The sequence below is a fragment of the Girardinichthys multiradiatus genome, chromosome 4 (genome assembly GCF_021462225.1).
Source record: "Girardinichthys multiradiatus isolate DD_20200921_A chromosome 4, DD_fGirMul_XY1, whole genome shotgun sequence".
In the NCBI taxonomy this organism is placed as follows: domain Eukaryota; kingdom Metazoa; phylum Chordata; class Actinopteri; order Cyprinodontiformes; family Goodeidae; genus Girardinichthys; species Girardinichthys multiradiatus.
In genome coordinates this window covers 4,014,032-4,035,013 of record NC_061797.1, presented here as the reverse complement: position 1 = coordinate 4,035,013, position 20,982 = coordinate 4,014,032, and the positions used below count along the sequence as shown (strand labels likewise).

Genomic DNA, 20,982 nt, shown 5'->3' with positions numbered 1-20,982 from the left:
AACACTCCATAATGCATCACTTTGTGCTTTCACATCATACAAGTAAATCCACTGAAATCACTGGCCATGTACGCTTTCAGAACATGCAACTAGGGTTTGCAGAACCAAACGGGCATGGCTTAAAACAGACACAAAACTGAGCTCTTTGCCAAGATTCTCATTCAGGCAGACTGACTTTATTCAGTGCTTTAAATACAAGCAAGGTTACTCTAAAGTGTCCTGGTAGTCAGCTGCACTGGCTTTGGACTTGATGAAACACAGTGGACCAACACCACCAGATGACACAGCTCTGTGTTTTCAGCAGGTTACTTACTGCAATAAGATTCTGCTGATTAACATATTTATCAGATCAGATGGACACTGGATGATATGATGTCTCAGCTCTGTGCACACCGCAGAATGTGCTGCTGCAGCTGCTTTCATTACTTTGTATTATATCACTACATCACACTCATTCCATAATCCTGTATTAATCCTTGGGGCTCATGGTGGTTATGTGTTTTTTTTCCTGCCTTTCCCGGTGGATCAGGGGCGTAATATTAGCGGGTCGAGTACAGACCCCAATTCTATGTTGGAACCATTCAGTTGACCACGAGGCATAATAAATGGAATGCATCAGATGTTTGATTGTTCCATATGTTCCTAACAGAGCACTTTCTTCTCAGACTGCAGACTTACTGGTGGTTCCTAGAATCTCTAGAGGTAGAATCGAAGGCAGATTCTTTAGTTATCGAGCCTCTCTCCTGTGGAACCAGCTCCCGGTTTTGGTCCGTGAGGCAGACACGCTGTCTACTTTTAAGGCTAGGCTTAAAACTTTCCTTTTTGATAAAGTTTATAGTTAGAGTGGCTTAGGTTATCTTCCTTATTTTTTACCGCCGCCTTCCTCCCTCCCTGTTGGATGGAGTAAGGGGGAGTCAGGTTTAGCCTAAACCGGCTCAGTTATGGTTGAGGTGCAAACACACCCTCAATTTTGCTTGTTAATAAATATCACATTGTTTTATTGAACAATATTAAACCTACGGGAATACACATATAACTTAGCAGCCTTAAAAAAAGTGTTAAAATAAAAGTAAATGGGTGAGAGGCAACAAAATATGAATTTTAGAGTATGCACAGTGGCTGCGAACATAAATGCAATCAATGATAGCCCCTCAGTGATCCGTCTATGAAGAGGAAACACACAGTGACACCGTGTATAGTCATTTTAAGACTCTTAGAACCTAATCTCCTCTAATTGGATACTTAAGGCTTAGAATCACTGCTGTGACTGATTGTGATGAGCATCAATATAGTGCATGGTGAATGGAGCTACCTAAGGGCTTTGCCACTTCCTAGCTACTTTACTTCTTCTAAATACAAGCAACTGGTTAGTATTTAGATAATTAAATAGAAACACAGTTTTGAAGTAAGACACCAGTACAACTAAACTTGTGCGAAACATAGGGCTGGGCGTAAGGAGAAAAACCTATCTCGTTTTCCATCAGTCGGTATCGACATATATCGCAATATTAAACAAATCCCTTTTTATTCAATCCTTAAGGTTCCCTGGTATTAAGTGAGATTTGAAGATATCAGAAGGTTATTTTATGTTAAAGATTTATTATCAAAAGTTTAACATGTCCTCGAACATTTTTCAACTGTTTTGAATACAAAAAATTTGAGTCATCTTTATTGCCATGTTTGTGCACACAAACAAGGAATTTAACGTTGGTACACTTTGCTTTCGGTGGAGATTGTTTTTTTGGTCAATATAAAGGGAAATAAAAACAACAGCCTGGGGGAAGAAACTGTTGGAATAATTGAATATAGATTTATCTTATATTTTCTCCTATTCTTTAACTTGACTATTTGATCTTATAACCTTTCATGATGTATGTGTGAGTAAAGGATGTGTGAGTTTGTCTGCAGGCAAAGATCATAAATGGAGCTGAACTAGCAGAGAAGGAAGCAGTCCAGTTGAGGAGGTCATAAAGATGAAGGCTGATTACACTCAACAAAAGTCACAACTGACCCTACCAGTTGTAGGAGACTGTGGAAATGTGTTGTTAATGTATAAAGCTGTTTATGACCTGTTTACGATGCAGCTGTTGTTTTTCCCCATCCTTTAGAGAACAATGTTTTTGTAAACTAGGGACCCCCGAAAGACAATAAAAAGAGGAAGCGGTCGGATAGGCTTCAGAGCGGTGCGAGATCTGTAACTGAGCAAATCTTGACTAAAGGAACTAATACTTTGTCTCTTTTCTTTTTGTGTTGTTATAATATTGTTAGGTTGGTTAAACCTGACAGAAACTGTCTCTGTGGCCGATGGTTTTAGCAGAAGGCAAAAGCCTAAACAGTTTAAAAGAGGTATATTTTAAACTAAATTATTCTTTTGCAATACAATAAACTATTGCATTTGTGATGTCTCTGTGTCGCTTGCCCTTTTAAAAGCATGAGAAAGCCGACACTATGGTCGGTTAGTGCCGCTGTACAGGCGTTGTTTTCGGGGAGGGGAGAGGAGAGGAGAGGAGGCAGGGGCTTAACACTCGCTCTCGTCTAGGATTGTAAAGTTTTACGTTCTTCATGTTCCAGTGTGTGGCACTGGTTCAGGTGGTAACACAGATTGTTGCTATTCCGCAACTTTGTCGGAACATGCGCTTGACATCATTAGCAGTGCGCGCTACTTCGTTATTTTTGTCGGACTTTAAATAGCCAAAGTACCGACTATACACGACTAAAGTAGTGTGGTCATACGTCCGATGTTTAAGACGGACGGTCCGGTTTTTAAAAGGCCTGTCCGTCTTAGCTTTAAGGCAGAAGTCCATTTGTCCTTCTTTGACATGTTTTCTCCTCTATTTTAAATGGTCTCTAATAAAAAAGTATATGCACCTAAATAAAAATACATTCCATTATAATTCCTGCTGACTGATTATTGGATGAAATTAATGTCATATAAATATCAGACATTTAATTATTTAACGGTACCGAACATAATCAAATTAGCAATATGGACGTAGTTGATGTCAGGTCAGGTCAGCTAGGTAGACCAAGTGAACCGACCCAGTCCACCTGCATACCTCAAAAATGCATAAACGAAAAACTAAATTTATTCCCGAATGGACAAAGGAATATGGCTTTAGCTCCAGAAGTAGGGAGGATGACTGTCATGCATATTGTACGCTGTGTCGTTGTGATGTGAATGTAAGCAGCAAAGGTAAAGGCTCCATCAATCAATATGCTAGCACAGACAAGCACAGGAGCAACAATCGAAACGCGGGTACCTCTTCAATTTTTCCCTTTTTCCATGAAGCCACATCTCCCCAGGATGACAAAATATCTGATGCAGGACTTTGTAAAGTCTATCACGCCGTCAAGCATCACCAATCATGCCAGCGTAGACTGTGGAATAAAAGTTGACTGAAAGAACTATCGGGACTCTTTAATAGCTAAAAGGGGAACCTGTGGAAAAACTAATGCCAAAGCTTAGTGTGAAAATGTCCTGGCAGCCTATTCCATCCAGGCGCATTTAAACTACATAAATGAAAACGATCTACATTATTCACTGGCGACTGATGTGTCAAAAAAGGTGCGATCGAGTGTTTCCCCATGGTATTGAGATATTTTCACTTTAAGGAGGGCGTGCAGCATGCTTGGCTCGATTCTTAGTGACAGTGATAAGACATCAGAAGCTATAACAAATCAGCTACTGGCAAAACTCGAAATGCCCAGTCTGGATTTGAAAAAATGTCAGCATATACAGCAGGCAACGCCAGTGTTATCTATGGAAAACACAACAGTGTTTATCAAAAGCTGAAAGCAGCTCAAAGTGACACGTTTGCTGCAAACTGTTCAGCCCATATTTTGCACAATACTACAAGATATACAGCTGGCAACTTGGATCAGGACATTGAAAATGTTGTGTTGAAAGTTTACAGCCATTTTAGCATCTCAGCCAGTAGAACAGCGCAGCGGACAGAGTTTTGTGAGTTTATGGAGGTCGATGAGTGCAACCTGTTACGGAACGTCGTCACAAGGTGGCTGTCTCTGTTGCCGTCCATCGACCGAATGCTTAAGAGTCGGAAACCCCTTACCAGTTATTTTCAGAGCCCGGCTAATGAAGAACGTCCAAAGATTTTGGTTTGCAGAAGACATCACTGAAGTGTCTGAGATGTACTTCCTTTTCTTCAGTCACATTCTTAAGGTGTTCGCAGACTGCATGGAAGCACTTGAGGCCAAATCAATCAGCACAACCTCTGTCTTTGAAGTGATGACTGAAATTAAAAGGGAAACTTGAGAAAGCTGAAGGATCATTTTTTTGGCTTTGCTGGGAACATCAGACTTAAACAGCTAAGTCCTGATTTGACAAAGAAATGTGAGGCTGATTTTATTCAGTTTTATGAAAGAGCAAATAAATATTTGAGTGAGAGGTATGACTTCTCTGAGGACATCTTCCACAGCAAAATGTCAAAGCTCAGCATTACAACTGCTGTGTCTTACGAAGAGTACAGTAAAGCAGTCCAGGCCAGCATAGTGAAAAACATTGATATGGACGGACTCTATGAGGAATATGGCATGGTGGACGTTATTCTCAGCTCCCCAGAAATGGAAGGTTGCCACAGTGAAGAGCGTCATCTGAAGCTGTCTTCCAAAGCAGATGTCCCACTGGTAAACCTGAGAAAGGTCAGTGCCTACATCTTCTCCATTCCATGCAGCAATGAACATACAGAGCGCATCTTTTTTTTCGCTTATGACCTCAGCATGGAGAAATAAGAGAAATCGTCTCGATGGGGAAAGTGTCAAGGCAGAGCTGCAAATTTGTGTTAACTTCACGTTGGAGTGCACAGACATGTACAGAAATTTTCTCTCAAACAAAAAACTATTGGAAGCAGCCAGGAAAGGCCAAAAATATACGAAATAGACCTTCACATATTTGGTAAGTACAACAGAGTCATACTATGTTATGGGTTTGATATTATATTTCAGTTTTTATCCTAGCCGTGTTGAGTCTTGAAAGGTGTCCTCCTTTTTGGTGTTATGGAAATGGCCACCCTAAACTGCTGACCCTTCTTGTCAATGTCGTCGTTCACTGGGTCCTTTGTCTTTTCCTCTTTGGGGATCTCAGTTTTTTCTCTCTTTTTTTTTTTTTTGAGGCTAAAGTTCCACAAACATTAGCGGTTAGCACATCTGGCTGCTACAGTTCTGTCTGTGTCAACGCAATTTTGCGTGGCTCTATTCCAGCCACATGATTGGTCCAGCTTGGAGCAAAGCTTCTCATTGCTTTGGCTATTTATCTCATCTATATATTGAAGGTCTATATCGGCCGTTTCTCTTAAGTCTACGGAGAAAAAAAATGATATCCAGATATTGAGTTATTGTTTTATCGCCCAACTCCAATAAAACATTATTCTTGATCACTTAATATAGGAAGCAGCAGTGAGATGAGCACAAGCAGTGTAACGTATAAACCAAGGCCAACTCCGTTTGGAGAACTTTACACGGAATAACAGAGGCTCAAGTGTGGAATCACCAGACGGTATTTCCCATAATCAGGTATCTCTCCAGCTTTTTTAAATTCCCACCCATCTGATAGCTCCCACTCTCCGACCCCGACCACTAAAACCAAAAATATACAACTTGTCCTGTGATAGATTTAATATTTCATTCGTTTAACTGGGTTCTTTTGCACCAATACATTTGCTCTGGAACACGGGGTATTCTTCTTCATCTTTGACAAAATCCCTGTTATTTTATATTAATATAAAATTATATTGCTAGCACAGTTAAATATTTAATTTCCAAGGGAATTATACATGTGTGATTATTCATAGCTTTGTTGCCTTCGGTGAGAATAATCACACATGGAATTATACAATTAGCAAAAGTGTGAAATAACTGTAAACATTTTTATATTTTAGATTGTACAAAATTTAATGACTGCTTTGCTCTCTTGGCATTCTCTCCATGAGCTTCATGTGGTGGTCAATGGGAAACGTTTTTCAAAAGAGTCTTGAAAGAACTTCCCAGAGGTTCATTGAGAGACGGCCAGAGGTTAATATTTCAGTCATCACAGCAAAGGGCGTCTACTTTAAGAAATGTGAAACATAAAACATATTTAAAATTATTTTACAATTTTTCTTTTGCTACATTATACCATATGTGTTCATTCACAGTTTTGATTCCTTCAGTGAGAATCTATGTACAATGAAAATAGTCATAAACATAAAGAAAACCGGTAAATGAGAAAGGCGATGTAAAACTTAGTGTAGGTCATAAAAAAAATTTTATTAAAAAATAAAAGTATTTGGAGGTTTACAGACTAGGTGGTTGGAAATGACTAAAAACAAAAAAATTAAAACAATTTTTTTTTTAAATGCTTATTGGTGCATCTCTAGTTAGGATGCTTTTCAAATGTTTGATATTAAAAGTTGTCAACTATCCCAGCCCTTTTATCAGTGGGTATAATTTTAGGATAAAATGGAAGTAATGTAGAAGTCATTTCTAGACAGAAATGTTTAAATATTTAATACAGGTGGTCCAATGAGCTCAGGTTTCATAACTAAGAGTACAGAAACATTGTTCCCATTGTTCAGAAACAGAAAGATCTAGGTGCATCAACTGCTCTCTTCCTGACCCTATCCACTGCAGAGATTTTAACACACAGTATGGTCAATGAGCACATTTCCTAGAACTATTACAAAACATCACACAACCAACCGGTACAGGAACCCCAGGTCGGATTTGTTGAAAGTTGAGACACAGTGGTTATAGTTTCTTGCATTAGCTGAAAAAGGCAGAAGCAGCTACCAGTGACATTTTCAGTCACTCCTTTCCCAGGTTCTGGTTCTACTCCAACAGCAGACTCTGAACCACTCCACTTTAACTCACTAAGATGATCAGATGGTGATGTAAAAGGCTTTTTAGCTGCAACTAGTTGTTGATCAAGGCTGTGTTAAATAGCTGTTATAAGCCAGTCTGGTGTTGAGGCAGGCCTCTTCCTGTTGAAAGAAAGTTATGCACAGGAAAAGAAGAACACCACACTGGTCTATCTCAAAACAGCATCCAGAAGTGCACTTCTAATAAGTTAGACTTTAAACGGACTCATCCACAAAACCGTTGAATTGAACTGAAAAGTGTGCATTTGTTAAATGTTCCACTGCACATAATCAGGGGGGCTAAATGAGAATGCAAATGAAAGATGTGATGAAGGTAAAGCAGAGTGAAGCTGCCAGGCAGAGTGAGGCTTAGAAAACCCTGCACATTGAAAAGCCTGGCAGAAGCTTTGGCAGCTCTGCATGCCACTGAGGAGAATGTAGGATTAGGAAGTTGACTCAGCAATGCAGCCTTGTGATTCCCATTAACTGAGTTAGAGCCGCAGATTGGATCTGGCACTCTTTCGGTACTGCTTTAAATAAAAGGCTTTTGTTGACCCCCACCCTGCATCTTATGCTGCACAGAGTTTGCAGGCCACATGGTTACAGCACAGAATTAACATAATGTGCACTTAGATCAGGCCCACATATGTTATGGAGCCATAATTGTAATGAGATGTCTGAGGCTATATAGAACTGTAGAGGCAGATCTGGTCCAATGCTACTCACCAAAAACCTGTTCCAGTCTCCTCACCCCAGTGCCTGTGCTCCACAATGGCTCCCATTAAAATATGAATTCTTTTATTTCTCATTCTTGTCTCTAAAACCATAAAGACCCAGAGGTTACATAGAGACAACTCAATAAATTAGAATATAACCAATTTATTTATTTCCGGAAGTGAAAGTCATTTATTATAGAAATTCATAATGCACAAAGTGACATATTTCAAGAGTTTATTTCTGGGAATCTAGATGGTTATAAGTGGAAGGTAAACGTTTTGCAGAAAATTGTGCACATGCAACAGGGATAAGGGTTTAGGGGGATGTGAAGCAAAGCCCATTTAGCCCTTCCAGGTCATAGGCTGTCACATTCCTGGTCAAGGCACTCCTGAACCAGAGACGTGAGTGGCTTCTTACCTGGGCTAAGGAGAAGGAGACATAGCTCAGTAGTCCAAAGTCCAATTTTCGGGTGAAGGTAAATTTAGCATTTTATTTGGAAATCAAAGTTTGAGTCCTTCAGTAAGTGCTGATCCATGGAGCTATGTCAGCTGGTGATGTTGGTCCACTGTGTCTTCTCAAGTCCGAAGGCAGCCGACTACTAGGACACTTTTAGAGGACCATGTTTTCCTCTGCTGACAAGCTTTATGGGAATGTTGATTTAATTTTTTTCCGGGACTTGGTACCTACCCACACAAACAAAAGTCCCAACAATAATATCCATGATTTCAATGTGATTGATTGGCCAGCAAAGAGGCTTGACCTGAACCCCATGTAGAATCTATGGGCTATGCAGATGAGCTGCAGGTTGAATCAACCTGGGCTTCCATTGCACCTCAGCAGAGCTTCATGCTTTTATATGAAAAATCCTTTCTTGTTAGTGTGAAATAATATTCAAAATTAGTTCTAAATTTTCATCAGCTGTAAGCCATAATGATTTAAATTAACAGAAATAAAATCTTGTAATATATTACTGTGTGTAATAGATATATTTAACATAAATTCCATAAAATTCATATTTTTTTATTATATTCTAATGTATTGAGATGCACATGTATCAGTTACTTCTACTTCTTGACCCCTCAGGTCAACTGATGAAGATCTACTGGTTCTGTCTCACTCTCGGTTAATGCCACATAGGGATTGTTACTCTCCAATTTTACATTATTTGCTGTTATTTCAGCTTTTAAATCTCTGTTCTCAGTTTTTTTTCTCTTTCTAGAAGCTACACCTGGCCTGACTCTGAGTTAGGCTGTGACACCTTCCTGGAGGGGGACATCGGCTGAGCTGCTGCTGCCAACAACTTAATGCTCACCTTATACAGATGATACACTTGGCCTTGTCTTTCAGTGTTTAATCCTGTCTCTCCTAGACATAGCTACTGGCTGAGCTTCTACTGTGACTAACTATGTGCTCTCTTTCATCTTCTAGACTTGAAAAGTGGCTCAGAGTTCATCTGCTTAGCTGTCTGTCTCTCATAGATGAAGCCTCTAAAGGAGCTACATCCATTAATGTTTCACTTTACTTTCCTGTAGAAAGTACTCCTGGATCAGTGCTTCTGTGTTCCTTTTGTGTCTCTGCTCTGTTCTCTGCTCTGTCGCGCCGGGGCTGATGCCGTACTCCTATCTACTGGAAGTAACAAAAATTACACTGTGAATGTGATTATGTGTGTGTAAAAATGGAGGCTCTAAAATCAAGGCAGTGAATGAAAACGGCAACGATAAATTTGATAACCTTAATATGTATAACCATAATATTTACCATGTTATCATGGTGAATCAAGGATTATAATTTTCACAGAGGTGAAATTAATCAGATGTTGGTTTTTACAGCACTCAGTTTTACCACGTTCAGTATTTCACACCTTTAATTCATTGCAAGTAAATTTTTGTTACTTTGACCCCTCATAAAACTGAATCTGACTGCACTGTTTAATAGTTAGGATTAATTGGAATGTATGTATCTGACTTGAAACCTGTATGATTCGATTGAAATGACTTTGTAAAGTGCCTTGAGATGACGTGTTATATATATAAATAAAACTATATTAAATTGTACATTTTTTTTCTTAAGTCCCAGTCGATGGAGTCAGGATCTCTAACATTTCCTTTTCCAATTCAACCTACAGTATAATTGCGAAGAGGGGAAAAATTAGCATTCTGCACATTCTGTATCCAAGTGCAATGGTGCTGCAGACACGAGTTGTCTGTTGTGCATGCTGTTAAGCAGTAATTCACACTAATTCAGCACTCCTTCCTCCAGTTTCTGTTTATTTTTGAACTGTGAGCATAAACATTCACTGCTGAGCCTACGTTCAGAGCTTGGTGACAAGTCTTGGACTTGGTGACCACAGGATGTCTGAAAATACTGGAGCTGACCACATACTGGGCTTTCTGAAAGAGCTCTACAACTTCTATTCACATTGAAGGTTCAAGCAGTTGACTTTGGCCTGCCAGGAAAGTCTAGGATGAATTCTGGGTCTATGGCAGCATGTTTTCCCAGCCACAGTGAACTGTACACAGCTGTTATATGACAACAGTTGGGATTTTAAGGAAACAAATACACTCCGGCCTTAACGTCTTGAGTGGACAAGATTTATAAATCATCTGCTGAGGTCATCTGCTGGAAATCCCAAAAGCTATGTTCACACAGGAACACCAGAGATATTTAAGAGGATGTGTAGACAATTTGCTGTGGACATTTCCATAATTGCTTCCCAGACACAAATTTCACAGCTGGAGCTTTTCTGCTAGAAATGAACTTTCCTTTCAGGAATGTGGAGCTGGAGCGTCAGTCTACAGCACACCAGCGAGAGGAAATGATGCGGAGGTAAAACTAAACTCTAAAAACCTCTGTCTCAATAATTCGGATCTATATCAAAAGCAAACTGTTTGTTTTACATTTTCATTGCTGCAGGTGCAGTGAGCATGTTGACATCAAAGGGGGCATATAGTGCAAAATCCACCTTTTTAACTTTTAAAACACATTTTGCGTGTATTGGGAGTCTCTGAAAGTCTAGAAAATTTGAATTTAGCCACTCCAGATCCTGCGATGATATATTTAGATGCTTTTGGGTCATATTTGGTCAGTCTGTTTTTCCATTTTTCATTATGTTTCGTTCTCTGTTACGTCACAGTATTTTCTGTGGAATTTTTAAAGATGATCATGGATTTCCGGCTAACCAATCCAGCGAATCCGCCATTTTCTTTCTTGCAGTATTCTTGTAGTTCAAGTTGAAAGATGCTGAAGCAGCAAGCGGAAAAATCTAAATGTTCTGTTGTTAGGTGTATGAACCCACACCAGTCATTACACCGTCCCCCAGGATCAGAACCTCTTCAGAGTGCCTAAGTCAATTTTATTTTTCATGGAAACGTGCCAACATCAGTGGGGAAAGTCCTCTTTGTTTGCGCGAAGCACTTCAGGGAGGAGTGTTTCAGCAACCTCGGCCAGTATCCAAATGCATTCAGTGATGTTCTTGATGCTAGCGTTAGCTAACTCGTTAACTATGTTGGGGTCTTGTTTAAAACTTGTGTTCATTCACTTTGTGGTAGCATTAACATTTTAAAAGGTATCTTACATGTAGTTTGTGTAAAAACATTGTCAGTAACATTAGTAATGGGATTACAGCTTTTGTTACTACTGTGAACTCCTTAACTTTTCAGGGGTCAGTCCTCACGAGGTCCTGACGTTTCCCTGCTTTAACACACCTGATTTAGATAACTTCAGCTCAGCTAAAGCCTGTTAATCAACCACCGCTGTTGTTTGTTGGATTTGATAGCTTACAGCTACAATATTAGCTTTAGTGATGTTGTTCTCATGCATTAGGAAACGTATTAGTGAAAGCATGATATGTCCCCTTTAAAACATTCATTTAGCACTGGATGGCTTTTCGGCGAGGAATTACTGCAACTACAGATTAGGTTTTCTAAATAAAAATTCTTTACATAAAACAAAACTGAAAAAGAACTATATAGTGGCTCCTTAGCATTCCAACTTACAAAAATGTAAGAAATATGAAAAAGATCACCTATTACAGGAAACATACATCTGCAAGATCTCCATTTAAAATGAATAGCCTTTCTGCTCCACATAATAATTAGGATAACAAAAACATCTGATCTACTGCTGCATTTGGTTGACTGTTAAATAATTTATTGGTTTATCATAACTATAAAGAGCAATTTAATGGCCCTTCCTGAAAGAAATTGCAAAGAATTGTTTGGGTTATATACACCCCATTCTCATCTGCACAACATACCAGGCAAAACTGTATTCCAAGTATTGAAGGCTGTGAACCTGATTTTGTTCATTTTATGAATCAGAGTTGTCCCCGAAAAATCTAAGCATTTGAAGTGAAACAGAGACTGTAATGGAATCCCTGTCTGTCTGTGTTATGTGACTAGCCCTGTGAGAGGAGCTCAGAGATCGACAGAGATCCACAGAGTAGTAACGGAGGTTGCATACGGTGCAGCTGAAACAAGGTCATTAAATGTAGGATGTTAAGTATAACCATGCTAAAGTTAGCCTAGCACAGTGGCAAAGTGCTCTGCATGCAGAACCTGTCAGCTGGAGCAGGATGTTAGTTTACTGAATACTGCTGAGCCAGATATATGTCAAACATATGATGAATCTAAGCCTGTTTAGGTGATGTTTTGTCTGGACATTATTGAAACTTTCACCAGTTAACTTGTTGCTCAACATCATTATTTTGATGATACCAAAATGACTAAAACGTTTTAATGGTCCGTCACGTCTTTTATTAGCATGAAGGATAATTTGCAGGGCTAGCGTTAAATAAATAATAAATTGAGCCCTCAGCATTTGCTAACAGGCTGTCTACATTTTTAGATTCAGCAGGTTCCACAACAGAAGCTCAGTATTTCTGACATTCCTTCTGTTTTCTTGTTTTCTGCAGAGATCCCTGCTGCGAACCAAAGTAACCTGGACTCCTAGTGCTCCTTGTTGATGTTGCAGCCTATCTGACAAGAAGATAATGCTTCGTAGAACATGCTTTCTTCTCAACAACCACTTCCACCTTCTAACATTATTGGAGAAAAGAGCGCTTTCTCGAAGTATTCTCAGTAAGCGCTTCAGAACCAAACTGTGTTGTTCCTAGCACAAATTGGAAACTAAGCTAGTTTGATCACTGACCCAAAGAAACATTTTCAGGTGTTTCATCAGCCACTAATTCTAGCCCCTTTTCTACTGGCTGGATTTGGCCCGGCTCCACTCCTCTGCTTTGTGGGTGTTTCCGTTACAGTTTTCTGTATCCACTTTTTTGGTCCCTGCTCCTGAGCAGGTACGACCGGGCTTGAGTAAGGACTATATGCAACGTGAACAGACTGTTGTTCATTGATTGGCCATGGGACCAGGAGAAATTAGAAAGTTTTGGCTGAGATAGTGCAGAGATAAGTTAATAAAACTCAAGAGCGACTACAATAATATTAGGGACGACAATGGCCGGAGCGGGACAAACCAAAAAATTATTTTACCATTTACAAATCAAACCTTGCCTGAAGGCTGAAAGAAAATGGACACATTAGCTTTCTGAATTACACGCAGGTAGGGGGCGTTGTATGTAATAACATCCTAAATCAGTTGACCGCAAATAAAATCAGCTGATCAGGCACACAAACATTTCCCCCAAAACAATACCACCATGAAACAGCCTGTTTGGTTCGGACATTTACTGACGGTCCTTAAGAGAACCAGGGTCTGCAGGAGGAGGGAGCAGGCAGAGCAGCTGCCCGTAATCGGACCAAACGGGCGAAGACGCGGAGCACAAATATCTAATATCCAACCTAAAGCTAACTTAAAGTCCTTGTCCTCGTTATTGCCATGGTTGAGACAAAAACCTCCTCATGAAGCTCAAAATTTGAACTTCTTCAGGCAAACTTTGGAGCTTCACCATCCAGACAGCAGCATCTCTCCTTGCTGCTTCTCCTGCCCCTTTTTCACAAGCCAGTGGAAAAGGGGCATAAGGCCATTAAGCCTGGTCAAGCCAAAACTGGCTGCTTCATGTCATAGTAATATTTTAATGTTTGGCACATTTCCATGTTTTGGTTAACATCTTCCTTCCAAAATACTGACCAACACTAGATGATACATTGAAGTTGGGTTTTTTTTCCATTAGAACGAAGCTGGGCTGTTAATTAACTCCCTGTAGGGTAGCACTTAATAATCTGACTAACGGCACTGACTGAGGCTGATTATATACACAGATGGGATCTAAGATGAACTATAAGGTCACATATTTCACCGCTTGATAATTGGCCCTTACAGTGACTTTCACAGGGATTTCTGAGGCTTGAAGCATTAATGTGATTCATGTCTAAACGGGGTCACTTTAGCAGTCTGATGACAGCGTTTGGTTGCACTTTTTCAGCTTGAACACTTTGTAAAAAACACTGCAGGTTTACGGCAGGTATGCTCAGTTAAGGACCTTATAAGATAGGAATGACTTAATAGCTTAAGCAAACTAAATACAGTTTAGTCAACCTAAATTTGTGTTTTACAAATATGTGACATAACTTTAAGGCCTTCTTACAGTATCAAACTCTTTAAACATACACTTTCCCATGATGAGGGAGCTGGGAGCATGGAACGTCACAAGGATAGACGGATTTTAGTTCTCTAAACGCAGCACAAATTGAAGCCGTTGAGCCAGTTTCAGGAGCAGATTTTGTTCCTCCAGATTTGCAGGGAAGTGTGACTGTCGGGATATTATTGCTTCAACGTGTCATGGGGACATGTAGTTTGGTCAGACAACAGAGGCACTCAAATGTTTCAAATCATGAAACTAATGACTACCATCCTTCTATGAAAACAAGGCCTTAAAAAAGCTATTAATATGATCAATTTTAGATCCTTTTACAACTGTATTCACACTACAGTTGTCTGTCTCTGTTCAAACCCATAAAGCGCAGGACCTTCATGAAGGTGTCCTCCAGAAAAGCCACAAAGAGCCCACTTTTTATATGGTCACTATCACATAACAACAAAATGAATTAAATCTCCTCCAAAATCTTCCCCAAAGTGGGCATTAAACGTTTGTATTCCTTTTCAGGAAAGCTCCCTTGGCTTCATGTATGAACTTTGCCACTGCATGATTGACAGCTGCGTTCAGGAAGCTTTGGCGATGTTTTGCACGGGATGCAATTTCCACAACGTCAATAACGCCACATGGCTTGAAGTATGGTGTACCTCAACTGTGCACTAATGGCAGACCTCCAAGACTTTGTCAGCTTTATCTCCCTGGAAACAAAATGTTAAATAACGTTAACGATGTAAAAGCACCGGGTGCTAAGAGGTGGCACAGCAGCGTGGCAAAAACAAAGACACGCAGTGGGAATTCTGCTGCTTTTTCCCCCTGCTACTGAAAAAGCTGTCTGCCACCTGGAGAGCTGTCTTATAGGAAAACTTGCAGTCATTACTCGCACATTGCAGTTATTTTCCCCAGTAATGAGCTCATCTGCTCGGGCCATTAATACCTTAAGGAAACTACTTCACTATAAGTGAGCAACAGTAAACATTAGCTTAGAAGATAAGGATGGGTAGAGTAAACAGAAGGAAATAAGGACTGGAACTCTGTGCTTTCTGACTCTTACTGTTTTTCAACTCAGTTTGCCTGATCCTCCAGGATATCTTTAACCATTTCTCTTCTGATTTCACATGGTTGTTGTGTACCTTTTCGCTAAAACTTGGTCTTAGTGTCACACCGTTGATGACGACAATGTTACACTGCTGAAAAAAAGTATTTGCCTCTTACAATTTGACTTTTTTGTCACTCTTAAATGTTTCAGATCAAACACATTTTAATATTAGACAAAGAAAACCCAAGTAAAGAGACAAAAACAGCTTTAAGTTCCAATAATTAAGTAGAAAAAGCTTTCCAAAGCATCCTGGTCTGCCGTTAAATCATGAATTACAAGTGGAGAACCACAAAAGCTGTGCTTTATTTCACTTGCCACACCCCACAAAATCAGGATATCACTCAAATAGAACCTGTCGACAACATGGAGTAGGCTAAAACATCTAAATAAATAAAAAATCCACAGATCAGACCCAGATCCAAAGAGATTCAACAGCAGATGAGAAACACAGACACTGACATCTATCAGTCTGGAAAGGATTACAAGGCCTTTTCTAATGCTTTGAGACTCCACAGTGAGAGGCATTTTCACAAATTGAGAATGAAAAGAGCGAAAAAAGACTAAACACTGATCTGGATGATCCCTGAGACCTTCAGGAAAATAATCTGTGGACTGCTGCGAAACAAGTGGAACTTTTTGGAATGTGTTGTCTCATTACGTCTGTTATACAACTAATGCAGCATTTCAGAAAAAAGATCATCATTCCAGCAGTCAAACATGGTGGTGGTGGTGGGATGGTCTGGGGATTTTTTCCGCTTCAGCACTCGGACATTGATAGAGCTATTAATTCTACTGTCTACCAGAAAATCTTGAAGAACAATGTCCAGTCATCAGTTTGTGACCTTAAGCTCAAGCACATTTGGGTTATGCAGCAGGACCAGGATCTGAAGCACACCAGTAAGTTCACCTTCACATAGCTTAAAACAAAGAAAAATAAACTTTGGAGTGACCTAGTCAAAGTCGAGATTTAAATGTGTTTGAGATATTGCAACATGATTTTAAAGAGGGTCTTCAAGTTCGAAAACTGAATTAACCAAAACTACTTCAAAAGTCGACACTAAATACTCATTACTACTACATATTTCAACTTAAAAAAAAAAACTATTTAAAAATACTAGAAAAATACTGAAAGAAAATAGTATTCCTACCTCATAGGACCAAACACACTGGACCTTGGCGAATCTCCTCACACACCGGCCCACCTCCACGTCCTCGTGGGTGGTGTACATCTCCTCCAGACACTCCCGGATGTGGGGCACCATCCTCCTGAGGACCTCCCGGCTCATGATGACCCCCGGGCCCCCCATGCAGAAGTTCTCCCCAGGTTCTAGGGCTAGTTTCCCAAGTTCATCCCGGGCCCCCATGCCCGTCTGGCCCAGGAAGATGGCCTCGCTGCTGTTGAGGCTTCGCAGGAAGCCCTCCAGCTTTTCACTCTTGATGTAGACATCATCATCCGCCCTCATGAACCACTCATACTTGTCCAAGTAATGGTCATGCATATACTTCAGCATCATGAAGGACTTCTTCTGAGGTGGATAGGAATCATCCACATTCTTCAAAGCCACAATCGGGATCGGAATTGAGGTATCGGAACCTTCGCTGGAGAAGAATTCAACCCTACCTGGGATCGTTTGTGCCCATGTTCTGTGAAAAAAACAAATGCAAGCACAGAAACAAAATGAGACAGATAACACAAACCCACATCAAGACTTTTAGCTTTAACTCAGAGGTCATGTGTGATAGAATCATGTGTATTTAAACACACAGCGGTGTAATCCTGATTTCACTTGTTTAGCTTTAATGTGAAATCAGTGTGCAGCATGCAGAGCTGGAGATCAGCTCTTTCTATTACAGTTATGCTGTTTTCATATGAATATAAATCAGATATCCGCTGATGCACTGTCACATGTAAGGTAGCATGTGATCACCTGCCATGTGAGGACTGCAGACAGAAGAATTATGGGTAATGGATTTCTATGAAGCCAAGGCACTGGTTTTATTTTACCAAATACCAAAACGTGTGATTACTAGCTGTGTTTTACTCACTTCTGAGCCAGGATCTAAGCTTTCTTTACCAGCAGCAGCACCTACTTCAAGAGAAAAAAGTTCATGTAAAGGTCGTTTGTGACTATACTCCTATAGTGGCATCAGGGCAACCTGCCACAGCAGGTTAATTAGAGTCTCCTCAGGGCGCTGACTGACTGTCCTCCTTTTTGATCAAACTTTAATTAATCTATGAATACTTTATCAAATTGCCAGATGCTGCAGACATTTACGTATTTGCAGGATTCCTGAGGCTGGAACTCTGCAACTCATTTTGTTATAGACTGACAATATCTGTGATCACACAAATAATGTTTTTAGAACATGTGTTTGTCCACAGCAGACCAACAACAGTGGAACAATCCAGTCTTGTTGATTCTGCACCCACAGAAATCTCACATCAAACTAGATAAATCTACCACTCAAAAGGTGGCGCCAACACCACAAAAAAGAAGAAGAAATACTTTCTGGACATTTTAACAATGTTTTCCTTTTTAGCAGGAGTGCAAAGCGACAGAACAATTACTGTGGTCCATTTACCCCAGAACTCATTAAAGATGCAAACTGAAACACAAGTGGGATTTGATCATTGTTTTACTCTGAACAGGCTAACTTCTATTAAATACAGCTGCATTTTATTACATTAAAACACCTAACCAATGCGGTAGTAAATAGATGATGTATAGTGATATGTCTTTAATTCAATTTAGTTTTATTTATATAGCGCCAATTCACGACACGTCGTCTCAAGGCACTTCGCAAAGTCAATTCAATCAAATCTTACAGATTTCAAGTCAGGTACATACATTCCAATGAATCCTAGCTATCAAACAATGCAGTCAGACTCTGTTTAATTAAACACAGACCGTCAGACGTTCGAGGTTTATTTCTCATTAACCACATAGTATTTGAGGGCATCGTTGGTTTCTTTTCAACTTTAAACCTTCCTATTAATGAAATATCATTTTCCACTTGGAGCAATTCCAACATCCGAGTTCAAATGGAGCACAAAGGGACAAAGGGAAAAGTTAGAAACTTTGTGCATGGGGGCACAGGAAAAAAACTGTTGAAGCTTTCAGGCCTCAACCCTTCACCCCAGATGACTTTACTTAAACTGGTGTTGAACCTTGCAAAGGGGTAAATGCTTGAAAATGGATGGATTTGTAACCGTCTTATTTAATAATTTCACTCCCCTGTTCACCATCTTCGATAAACTCTAGTTTTGAAAAGCTAAACATTTGATTTACAACATGAAATTAGTTTTTAGCAAATAAAAAGGAGCACTTCATCTTAACTGAAAATGTTGAACCTTTAAAGCAAAGTGAGTTGAGATCCTAAAGTCCCTCACATTCTTTAGCAGAGTTATGTTTAGAAGTTTATCAGCTGGTTTATTCTATTACTTTTCACTAAACCTCAGCAAACAACAATAACACACACAACCAATCAGCCACTGACAATTTAAAGTTGGACCTGCGCTGGAAACTATGTGCAGATTATGCTATCACAAAAATATTAAAGTCTGTTGCAACATGAAATAAAGTAATCAGAAACACAAGTTTCTTATGAACATTGTGTCAAGAGCTTGTAGTTCCATATATTACTTACATACTGTCCAGACGTTTGGATAAATGGATACAAAATAATCACAGATCCAGTTTTCATGATGCAAAAAAGGGTGATGACAATAATTAATCAAGACAACAGTTGTGCTCCCAGTAATAACTTCATATAAATAGTGTTAAGGTTTCAGAATTAGCAGCTTTTTACGTTAATCAAATATTGGTTAAAAAACAGAGGACTTTCAAATTGTGTCTATAAGTTGTTGCAAATTAAACTAAACAAGTCTGAACTAAGAGGATGTGTGTTTATAAAAGCAAAAATTATAAATAATCCTGATAAATGATAAATGCCGGGCTGCACGGTGGCACAGTTGGTAACACTGTTGCCTTGCAGCAAGAAGGTCCTGGGTTCGATTCCCGGCAAGGGTCTTTCTGCATGGAGTTTGCATGTTCTCCCCGTGCATGCGTGGGTTCTCACCGGGTACTCTGGCTTCCTCCCACAGTTCAAAGACATGCCTGATAGGTTAATTGGTCACTCTAAATTGCCCTTAGGTGTATGAGTGTGTGCATGGTTGTTTGTGTGTTGCCCTGCGATGGACTGGCGACCTGTCCAGGGTGTACCCCGCCTCTCGCCCATAGACTGCTGGAGATAGGCACCAGCTCCCCCGTGACCCCCTATGGAATAAGTGGTAGAAAATGACTGACTGACTGACCTGATAAATGATGCTATTGGAGTTTCCTGTTAAGAAAAACTGAAAACACGCAAAAGGGATTTAAACCTATATTGGAAAAAAATGCTTTATTCCCACAAAAGGCAAACAATCTTTTATTATTATTGGCCTATGTCAACAGTTGACTCACTGTCTGATGCAGACTCTAAAAATGATCAACTTAAAAACACTTTAATCTTCTTTCTTCTTTAAATGTATAGGATCTGTTTAAAATCGCTGCTTTGACCTGCACCTTTTCAGTTTAGGTTTGATTTGTTGGTTGGATTCATTCTTATTATGGCAAATGACCGAATTAAATGAATTCTAGCGAAAAAAGAAGGGGGTCCACTAACTACTTTTGGTTCGGGCCCCTTACAGACTGGGGACGCCCCTGACTGTCCCAGTGGGGGACTGTGGGGGTTGTGCTCGATGCGGCTGTCCGGGGTTCGAGTCCAGGACCCGGCGACCTTTGCCGAATGTCTTTGCCCTCTTTTCTGTCTACCTACTGTCAAAAAATGAAAAATAAAGGCCTCTAGTGACGCAAAAAAAACCCAACAAAAAACAGGACGTGGAGGATGAGGAAAATACTGGAAGTGGTTTGTTACCACAGGGACTGATCCCCGTCTAGAGATCATGATCAGCAGTTAAATGTAAGGGGGAGAGAAACTGGGAATCTGTGTGCTGCTCATCAGCCCCGGTTCCTACCTGTGTGCCGCCAGGGCTCGGCTGTTCAGGTACTTCTGTGCCGTCATCACGCCGACGAACAGGAAATTTTTGGAGCTGGAGTCCGGCTTCTCGGTCGTGGGCGAGCCGTTCGCTTGCGGTGCCCACAGTGCTCCTCCGTGTTCCTTTCTGAGACCCCCGTTGAGCCCGCAGGCGGCGGGGTTTGCTTTGCGCTTCTGTCCGGCTCTTTTCAGCTCAGTCGCCTTGGGTAAGATGAGCCTGGAAGCCAGCGTGAAGCCGACAACCAGACCCAGCAGAACACTAAACCATGCTCTTCGACTTCGACCTGCCATTCCCCAAAACTTCACCAGCTCGTTGTAAAATGCTCACCGTTTCCAAAACAGCGGTTCCCTAAAAATATATTAAAAAAATTAAATCCAAGGACTAAAATACACCAGCTAAAGCCGGGTCGACGGTGTTCCAGCGGCTCACACACAGCGTCTCAGAGCAGAAAAGCGCTTTTCTTCCAGATGCCCACGTAGCATCGCAGCAGTCTCCTTGAGCCGCTACCTGAAGCCCCGCGTTCCGCCGCCGTTCCCTGCGACCATCCAGCAGCCCACCACCATCCACCGCAGCGGGATTCACCGCTGAGCGACACAGGTAGCGGGTTTCATTGTAGCTCGGAGCAGCGGATCCCGTCTGGTTCGTCTCCCACACAGTAGCTGGAATGTCTGACAATCCAGATCGCTGATCTCGAAGGGTTTAACACTGGTTTGACCCAAGCGCGTTT

At 40.5% G+C, this 20,982-nt stretch overlaps 1 protein-coding gene across 1 annotated transcript in view; it reads right to left on the bottom strand.

Annotated features, from left to right (window-relative positions):
* chsy1 (chondroitin sulfate synthase 1) overlaps nucleotides 1–20,982 on the bottom strand; it is a 49,726-nt gene extending 28,744 nt beyond the window's left edge. Inside the window, exons 1-2 of the mRNA XM_047363975.1 lie at nucleotides 20,235–20,982; nucleotides 16,366–16,861 (exon numbers count right to left, since the gene is read on the bottom strand). Of these exons, the coding sequence (XP_047219931.1) occupies nucleotides 16,366–16,861; nucleotides 20,235–20,545 (807 nt within the window). The 5' untranslated portion in view covers nucleotides 20,546–20,982. The remainder of the gene's footprint in view (nucleotides 1–16,365; nucleotides 16,862–20,234) is intronic.